The sequence below is a fragment of the Perca flavescens genome, chromosome 15 (assembly GCF_004354835.1).
Source record: "Perca flavescens isolate YP-PL-M2 chromosome 15, PFLA_1.0, whole genome shotgun sequence".
Classification (NCBI taxonomy): Eukaryota; Metazoa; Chordata; class Actinopteri; order Perciformes; family Percidae; genus Perca; species Perca flavescens.
Window position 1 is genome coordinate 24745079 of NC_041345.1, and position 10000 is coordinate 24755078.

The following is a 10000-nucleotide window of genomic DNA, read 5'->3' on the forward strand; positions in this document are numbered from 1 at the left end:
AACAAGGGCCCTGGCTTTTTAAATTGTATTTTTAACTACATTCACCAGCTGAAACTTTTTAAAATTTTGTAGGGCTTTTTTCATAACAATAATGGCATTATGTAAACAAACTGGCATTTAAAGTTGAAAATAATATGTATATACCATTACGGCAGGTTTTTGATGCAGCCATTTTTATCATCTAAGGATATCAGAGCAATCTTTTAAAAGGCCTGCAGAAAGGTTAATTAGCTTTTAGCATTAATTTTGAATGTAGTCTATATCCACGACGCTCCACTTCCAGTTTTGCTCCATTGCCACAGAAATTCCGCCAGATGTCCCTCTTTTCAGCCGGATGTCAGTCACCTTCCTCTTTCTTTGTGTTGCCGTTCTAAACTCCGGTGGATTTATGAGGACTATGGTTAACTGCTCCTCAGATCTCTGCAGGGTAAATCCAGACAGCTAGCTAGATTATCTATCCAATCTGAGTTTTCTGTTGCACACCTTCCCGAGGCTATTTTGCAGAGGCACCGTTGCTCTGTCCGGCACCTAGCTAGCCCAAGACACTGTGATTGGTTTAAAGAAATGCCAATGAACCAGAGCACGTTTTTCTCTCATTCTGGAATGCTGTGTGGACAAGCCTGACCATCTGGCAAAAGTGAGACTATTTTGAATGTCTTCTTAACAGGAACAATGTTTGAGGTTTTCTGATATGATTTTAATAATACAAAATAAATAAAAAATGTTTGCCATGGTATAAGTAGCATTCTTATAATCATATAAAGTTCCATTTAACATAGCTTACCTTCGGGTTGGCTGTGTGTTCCAAGTTTGTTTGTTGACGTTGGTGCCAGTGTGGTTGTGGTTGTTGTTGTTGTTGTAGTTGTTGGCAACAATGTTGTTGTTGTTGTAGTTATTGGTGGTGGCAACAATGTTGTTGTTGTTGTTGTAGTTATTGGTGGTGGCAACAATGTTGTTGTTGTTGTAGTTGTTGGTGGCAATACTGTTGTTGCTCTTGTTGTTGGTGGTGGTTGCAACAATTTTGTTGTTGTAGTTGTTGGTGGCAATACTGTTGTTGTAGTTGTAGGTTGCAACAATGTTGTTGTTGGCAACAATGTTGTTGTTGGTGGCAATATGGTTGTTATTGCTCTTGCTGTTGTTGCTGTTATTGTTGTTGTTGCAGTTGTTGCTGCTGTTGTTGCTTTTGTTGGCACTTTTGTTGTTTCTAATAACAACAATAAGTATTATTAGTTTAAGGTCAAACGGCAGCATTCAAAGGTACAAGAAATTTGAATATAAATATGGTGAATGTGTTACTTTATACTGCATGTTTTACGTTTGTTGGTGGTCAGGCCATCGGAAATTCCATATTTCATTTAACTTAAAAGACAATGTCTTTATTTCATGGTTTCTACACTCATTTTTGCAGCACTCATTTTAGCCAGAACTGGATACGAAATTTTGACACGGGTAAATAATTTAGTGCACGGACGGGACACGAACCCTGGTCTCCTGGGTAAAAGTCCTGTGTTGTTTGACCCATCCACCAACCAAACTACGGTCTTTAATACTACTCCCTACCATTGTCGCTCTTCATACTACATCTTCAGGGCATAGCAGGACGTAGCAGGACATAGCAGGACATAGCAGGACATAGCAGGGTGTAGCAGGACGTAGCAGGGTGTAGCAGGACATAGCAGGACATAGCAGGGTGTAGTAGGACGTAGCAGAGCTCTGCAGAGCTTAGCAGTGTGTAGCAGGGTTAGTAACAAGCATTTCTGGGACATGGATGCTAGGGGTGGGAAAAATAATTGATTCTTAGATGCATCGCGATTCTCTCTAGAACCATTCAATTCTCGATTCAGATAAGCTAATAATCCAAAAAAAAAAGAAAGTGAAATGTGTTGATTTTTATTTTAAAGTTACAGTCTCCAGACAGAGTGACTGAAGGAGGATGGGATAATGGACAACTACTTAGAGTTTAGGCAAGAGTGCAGAAAAAATAAACACACAAAAATGGCCAAAAGGAGAAAAAAAAATAGTAAAAATAATAAGACATACATAAAATAATTAGGCAAAACACATATAGGCTGTTCATCTACTTTATCACATTACATTTACATTACATTTACAAATTACAGTGAGAGAAGGTGACTTTCACAAGCATGTTTTTCAGAATGACCACAAAATAAAAACCTTAGTAGGCAAAAGATTTCATTAAAACTTGTGTGTGACAAATATATGTCAAAATCTAAGCTTTGTCTAGCTGCTTTGTCTAGGAAGTGATTAACAAATTGAGTAGCAAACTCAGATCTATATGTATATTTTTTTTTAAATCACGAATGGAAATGTACATAAATAAAATTGTTGCATCGAGGTGCATCGATAATTGGTTTAGAATTGAATCGTTGGCCTCTAAATTGGAATAGAATCGAAAGGTGCCAAGAGATTCCCACCCCTAATGGATGCACACAGATGGAAAGAGAGAGGAGTCCTCACTAAGACCAAAAAAAGTGGATCACATCACACCAGAGGCCTGTACTACGAAGCAAGATCAACATTCTTTCAGTAATCCGGCTTCACTAACCCTAACAACTGTAGTCCCGGATAACCGGTGTCACGAAGGTGGTTATCAACTAGTTCAATCAATCCAGGTTTGTCCAATCTAGAGACGCGCGCGTTCACATAAAAGGGGCGGTGTTTGGGCACCACGACCAATCGCAAACATCTACCAGAGCCGCATGTTATATATAAGGAGAGCAAATTATAATTCTACATGAATATGAAGGACACAGACTCTGTTTTCCAGGCAAAACGCAATACAGTCGCTGCTTCCTAAAACAGGAAAGAAAGATGGCAAAAAAAAAAAAAAAAATAGCCGACGCTGTAGATGTTTAAATCACAACTCCAATATCACTTCCCCATCAGTCAGGACCAAGATCTAACCATAATTACACTTGGGCTTTCCATAAACTGTCGTTGCTTTAGCCTTTTATTTCAGTTGCAACCCTGGCAGTGGTAAGCGATCGTGAGCGCAAATAAAAAATATAAAAACATAATTCAAACCGATGTGCGCATTGGCGACACACGGCTCAAGAAGCCAATATGTAGCCTAATTCCCTCCCATTAAAATATATAGGCTATATTTCATAAAAATACCCATGTTAACAGGGTTGTTGGTCTCTAAATGTTTTAACTTTTATGAGCGCACCCCTCTCTCCCCCTCTCTCTCTCTGCACTGAGCTCCGCCTGATCTTCTTTAAGAATGGTGACGCCGTTATCAATCGACCTATTGATTGGTCAGTAGGCGGTGCTTTTACACCGGTTGATCTCTGATCTCCAACTTAACCTGCTCCCGACCAGGTTAGGTGTTCAGCATGAGTTACCACGGCGATTGAACCCGATAACAACTGATCCACCTTCGTAGTACAGAAAATCCTGGGTTGAGCCTTAAGTTAGCTCGTTAACGCCAAATCCTGCTTCGTAGTACAGGCCTCTGTTCTGAGGTCTTTACAGTGGCTTCCTGTCTCTCAAAGAAATTATTTCAAAATACTCCTGTTGGTTTATAAAGCACTGAACGGTTTACTTCTGATCTTCTACTACATGATGAACCACCCAGACCTCTCGGATGGTCTAACCGGGACAGGTGTGCGTTCTGTCCCCAGAGTCAGAACTAAACATGGAGAAGCAGTGTTAAGTTTCTATGCTTCACATATCTGGAACTAACTCCCAGAAAACTACAGGTTCGCAGCAACTCTCAGTTCTTTCAAATCAAGGCTTCTTTTTGATGCAGCCTTTCTTTAAATAATTGTTCATTTCGTACACTGCACTGTGCATTTTATTCTTGTATTTCATATCCGTCTTATGCTGATTTAGCCGGGTTTATATTTTGAACTGCTCTTTAATGTTTTATGTAAAGCACTTTGGATCAACTTGTTGACTTGGAATGTGCTGTACAAATAAAGGTGCCTTGTCTTGCCTTAAGGCCACTGACAAAGCTCCAGTGATATGACGAGTTGGGAATGAGAACGGGTTGCCAAAACAGCAGAAGGTTACATACTGTATGTATCAATGGTTCTCTGAGTGAACAGACTCTATACACTGGGAATTTGTAACTGTGTGGGGACATGGAGACATGCAGTTATGCAACAGCAAGCATGATTCTGAATGATCAAATGCACGGCATCCACATGCACTTCTTAAATCACAAAAAAGGTGGGACTTACTATTATGTGGTGGTGTTGGATACACGTTGCATACGGTGTCTAAAATTGAGAAAAAATGTGATCAACGTTACATAAATGAAGGTAATGACTTGTAAAAGCAAACGTACAGTATATGGTTGAATAAAGATAAATACTTGAAACAATAGAAAGGTCTGAATGTGGGTTTTGGTGCCAGGACTCGCATGTCTACACAGGCTGACACAACGACGTGTAAGTGAAGCCAATTCACATAATTCCCACACACGAATATGTTTACGTAAGTGTGTGGTGAAGAGTGGCTGTACAGTTGATTTAGTGCTTTAAACAGGCTTTTCAGAACACTCTGGAGGCGATTTTACATGATTCTGACGTAGAAACATGGTTATGAGCTCATGGTAAGAAGTGGCTGTGACAGAGGCAGAGTGGCAATCGAGAGAGTCTGGACTTTTCCCGGTGGGCCGATAGTGTTTCGAGGCCACCAGGGCCGGTCTGATAATAGCTATACATTGCAAGCAACACCGCTGCCCGGCCGCAGATCCCGGCCATGCGGCTGGATGCCCGCTGGTCAAACTGTGCAGCCTCTGCTCAACCCTTAGGGCGGGCCGCAGCAGCCTTTTATTTCAATACAAACACAGGCTAATCAGAAAGCAGTAATGGTCACAACTAGAGATGTTCCAATACCGATACCAGTATTGGTATCGGCTCCGATACTGACTTAAACGCTGGTATCGGTATCGAGAAGTACTGGAGTTTATGCACCGATCCGATACCACGTAATAAAGCCCTAAAGAATATCTACGTTAAAGTAGTTTATTTAGGTTCTTTTTCCGTTATAACTGACTGTCAAACTGGAAAATAAAAGAAAGTTCTGTGTTTGTTCATGTTTCACAAAGAGTTGACCGACAGCAAAGATAGAAATAATATCACATCCATACAGGGATAGTAGTATACAGCTGTTAAAACATAATAAAATATATGACACACTGGTATCGGATCGGTACTCGGTATCGGCCGATACGCAAGTTCAGGTATCGGAATCGGTATCGGGAAGCAAAAAATGGTATCGGGCCATCTCTACAACCATGTCTAGGATTTTCAGAAATATAGGGGGATCAGTGAGCGGCCCCTCCCCAAATGGCATAGCCCTGGTCGGCCTATAACGTAAAACCTCTTTTTTTCATTGTCATGTTTGGAAGTCTACGTTAACAGATAGTGTGCGAGTCTGATGATGGAAAGCCAAAGAAGAAAAGGGAAAAGTGGCGCTGAGATGGTCAGACTCAAAAGGACAAAAATGGATTGTGTTGCTGTGCTGTGTGTTGTTCATTCATTCACCATCCGAACATTCATCCCCCAATGGCCGGTGGTCTACAAAATTTCCCAGTAGATTTTTTTGTCCCACACTGACCCTGGGCTGTGAAGTCATTTTAGTGAATAAAACAAGCTTTTCCCATGACAAGAAGCTCTCTGGAGACCAATTCAAATCATCCAAACATGTTCATGTGAGCTTGTGGTGAAGAGTGGCTGTAAAAGTTGATGCAGTCAACTTGACACCACACACACCCACACTTGTTATCGTTCACAACCACTCACAGCGCAGGAGGTGTACTCACCTAAATCAGAGCCTGCAATGCCAGAAAGAAAGAAAAGCAAATCATGAAAAACACATGCTTTGGTGATATTTCACTGCAGTTGTGATTTACAGTCAGAATTGGACATTCATTTTGTGTAAATTTAAGTTATCCCAGAAGGTGCTCAGTCACAGGTACAGTAAACTAATTGTTAGAGTAATATCTGTTTGCGGTGTACCTTTAGCGTAGTTGACAACTTTAGCCATCAACCACATGAAGTTATAGAAGGAGATATTCTGAGGTTTCTCCGTACACTTTCCAGCCCGTATCAAGCTGTTAAAATCTCCTTCCTGTGGGTTTTTACAGACAACATTTTGTTAGCTTGGGAGAGTGAGACATGGGACTTCACAAGCATTCACAAAAGTCACAATTGTAACAACAAAAAACACCAGACACCAACTTGAAGGAAATGACAATGAAAAGTTGCTATTGTTCGCTCACCCTTTCAAAGCATTGATTTAGATAGATACATGATATTCCTGTATGATTATCCTGGTTGCACTTTTTCTCTAAAGTACATTCAATTGTGTCCTGCATTGGGAAGAGCACACATGCACACTTAACCAAATGCAATTCAGTCCAGTCCCTATGGAACAATATGAATTTCTGTATATTCACATAGAATCTCAACAGATTCATTTTTACGTTACCTTAAATTCCTTAGTTATTACGAGGGGGAAAGTCTTATTCAGATCTTCTTTCTTGAAAAGTGAAACAGAGAAATGGACAAACAAAAGTAGAAATGTTTTAGAATAGTTATATTCCCAAATAGTAAATGCTGAAGTGTTCTGCCCAGATATGTTTACAAAAAAAGGGACACTAAATTGATGTTATAAACAGCCAGCCAAACTCCTTTTCAAAAGAGCCAGGAAGTAAGCATGCATGCTCCTTTATTGACTATTTTTTACAGCAGGAAAGTCATAATGACAGTTGAATTTGGAGTAAAACTAGGAAAGAAGATTTAAAAAAAAAAGATAACTAACCAGGCACGCACTAGATAAGCTCTTTACGACAGCAGTTGTGGTAAAAACACTTTGTCCAAAGGGGCAGCTAGAATCAACATCAACTCAAAGTTGCACAAAAGCACTTCCCCTTATAAAAAGATAACAAGCTGCTGAAATATTACCAAAACATATTCTGCCAGGGGCCCATAGAGGTAGCTATTATTAATAGTTTAATTTCTGATACCCCAAGCATGATTGTTCTGATCATGTTATAGTGGTCTTAGATTTACTGCAACAAAATCCCATTAGCAGACTTAAAACAATGATGAACTGATTGGTAATATATGTACTGCATTAAATCCAAAAATGACCACAATGCGTCATCAGATATTAAGGAAACATGCTAAGTTGAAATTCTATCTTTTCTGACAACAACGGTAATGCCAGTATTTTCTCCTTTTGAAATTTCTGTTCCGTGACGGAGTTTCTGTTTTTTCCGGGTTGCCAGATATACAGTACCTGTAGAAACGCAAACACAGCGCGCTACAGCTCTTTTGTTTTTCTGTATTTCTTATACTTAATTTATATTTTCTCTGTCACCTCCAACTGTGCAATATTTCATTTCTATTCATCCGCACCTTACTCACCTGTATATCTGTGTTTATATACTGTCTGTTTATAATAGGTTTAGTGTGTAAATATGTTTGATCTATTTCTATTATTATTATAACAAATTCTATAATTAATTCTATTCTTTTTCTATTTCTTATACTTAATGTATATTTGTTTCACCAATGAATACTTAGTGTATTAGTGGTATTCTGTTGTGTGTACATTGTTTTTCTTTTGAGCTGCTGTAGCAAAGGAATTTCCCCAGTGTGGGATTAATAAAGTCTATCCTATCCTAGTACAGCCGTGAAAGCAACAAACAAACAAACGGGATCAACAGAGATAGAAAAAAACGGCATGTTTGTGTGACCAGAGACGTAACAATGCCCCGGTAAATATTGGAGACGTATTTGAAAGATGGAGATAGCTTAGAGCCCAAAAGGATGCCGAGTTGGCTAATTTCCTCCTGAACAGGTAGCTAAGCATTAGCTCCAGGCTAATTTATCACGGCTACTAGGGACAGGCATCGTCAGTCATTTCAACATTTGTGTACTCAAATTGAGTTATATAGAGTACTCAAGTTGGTTACTCAGGGCCTTGGTGTGTCCTTGTTTTGCTGAATTTAGGCCCTTTAGCATGATGACTTTTATTTATTTCTTCACACAAAACATCAGTGTAGCCTGTTCAGCGTTGGCAGACCACAAACGGTCAGTAATTTTAAGCCAAGAAAAGGGAGCTGTAAATCCGGTAGAGAGGACTGTGAGTTTGCAGTGTTTTAAGCGGGTGTTGCCGTCATTTTAAGCAGAGAAAGTGTGTCTGTCAGTCGGGTAGAGAGGACGGCGAGGTCATGATGTTTTAGCGGTTGTTACAGTGATTTTAAGCCGAGATATCATCAACAACGATCAAGGTAGCCAGCATCTAACGTTAGCTAATCCGCTGCACTGTGGAGTAATGTCTGGCTATGTGAGACTAGTGTCTAGCAACAATGTTGAATGCTGCGTTCTCAACCTGGCAACCCCAGTGAACTTTGAGTCTGGGGAAGAGGTCTGGACTCTCTGCAGTATTTAGAATTTCGACTGCAGTTATTTAAACGCTAGCTGTCAGTTTTAACCATTGCACCTATAAAGATGTGTGTCTTCACTAATTAGCATTGGCCTGAATAACCACAGATATACTGAAGGTGGGAAGTATTGTGAGACAGAGTAACTTTTACTACTACTTTTAAAGGTGCCATGGCATGAAAATGTCCCTTTATGAGGTTTTTTAACATTAATATGCATTCCCCCAGCCTGCCTCTGGTCCCCCAGTGGCTAGAAATGGTGATAGGTGTAAACCGAGCCCTGGGTATCCTGCTCTGCCTTTGAGAAAATGAAAGCTCAGATGGGCCGATCTGGAATCTTGCTCCTTATGAGGTCATAAGGAGCAAGGTTACCTCCCCTTACTCTGCTTTGCCCACCCAGAGAATTTGGCCCGCCCATGAGAGAGAGACATCATGGCTTGAAAACAAGCGAAGCATGGCAGTTGGTCAAGGCCACACCCCCACCCTCCACCTTGCCCCCCTTCTCTCCTCCTCAGTAGCTACAGACACAGAAATGGCACATACTAAGGAAAGGCTGAATTTTGGGAAAAAGACTTCAGATACAGTATTAGGGGACCACTAAGGTCTATATAAAAGCATCCAAAAAGCAGCATGTCATAGGACCATTAAAGCCGTTGAACACTCACACAGGTGATTTCACTCATTCTGGCTGATTAGACCTCTGCTAAGGGACACGTTCAACGTCGCCCCGACAAAACTTAGCAAACCGCTTATTTGAACTGAAACGGGGGTGCATTGCACACCTTGCTGTGTGCCCAAACGCACTTCCTTTTTATTACCAAAAGCTCGCTACTGATTGTGTATCACCTATGACACAGCCACTGAACGAGAGACACACCCACCAAACCAGAGAAAACATATCTCAAACCTGCACACCGTTCCGAAGCAAAAGCGGTGAACATCATTTTACAATTGAACGTGCCCCAGGTTGAAGGTAGGCTCTTGAACTCTTGCTACGATTTGATACTATAAATAAAATTGAATTTAGCTGAAATTGAATGAAATGGCTTGATCGTATTTACTAATAGAGACAAACAGAAATTGAACAGAAGTGATTTTTCACTCATTTTACTGAGTGACATAACTGACATGTTATGCTACTGTACTGCAATTTATATGGAAGGAGACTATAAACAAACCATATGGTCCAGGGGTAACTGCAGGCCTTTTCCTCCCTGTCATCTTCATCTGCCTCCTCCTGATTACCCTCACAGTCAATTCTTCCTTTCCCTCTTCTTTTTCACTTATTTCTGCATCTTCTTGTGTGGTCTTCTCATGCTCTGACCCGCCTGGTCTCTCCAGTTCACTGCCTTCTCCTTCTTTATTTCCCTCCTTCTCTTCCTCCTGTGCACTAATTTTCTTGGCTGGCAATATCCCCACTTATATCCCCAAGATAGGAAAAGCTCTGGTTATCCTTGTATTACATTACACTGTAGGGCCCTGTAGCTACTAAGTAGCCTAAGAAACATAAAAGCAGAAGAGATGATTTTTTTTCAAGAACAACAAAAGCTGTGACCCATCAGAAACTGTGACCAC

The 10000-nt window shown here is 40.4% G+C and overlaps 1 protein-coding gene across 3 annotated transcripts in view; it reads right to left on the reverse strand.

Moving 5' to 3' along the window:
* Positions 1-3417: 3417 nt before the first annotated feature.
* Positions 3418-10000, reverse strand: part of LOC114569835 (uncharacterized) — a 37548-nt gene continuing 30965 nt past the window's right edge. For 2 of the 3 annotated variants that reach the window (XM_028599932.1, XM_028599931.1), the window contains exons 4-8: positions 6463-6513; positions 6254-6343; positions 5991-6102; positions 5795-5806; positions 3574-4244 (exon numbers count right to left, since the gene is read on the reverse strand). In XM_028599932.1, coding sequence (XP_028455733.1) covers positions 4048-4244; positions 5795-5806; positions 5991-6102; positions 6254-6343; positions 6463-6513 — 462 coding nt within the window. In that variant the 3' untranslated portion in view covers positions 3574-4047. Of the gene's footprint in view, positions 4245-5794; positions 5807-5990; positions 6103-6253; positions 6344-6462; positions 6514-10000 lie in introns of all 3 variants that reach the window. The other variant, XM_028599933.1, reaches the window with a different exon arrangement.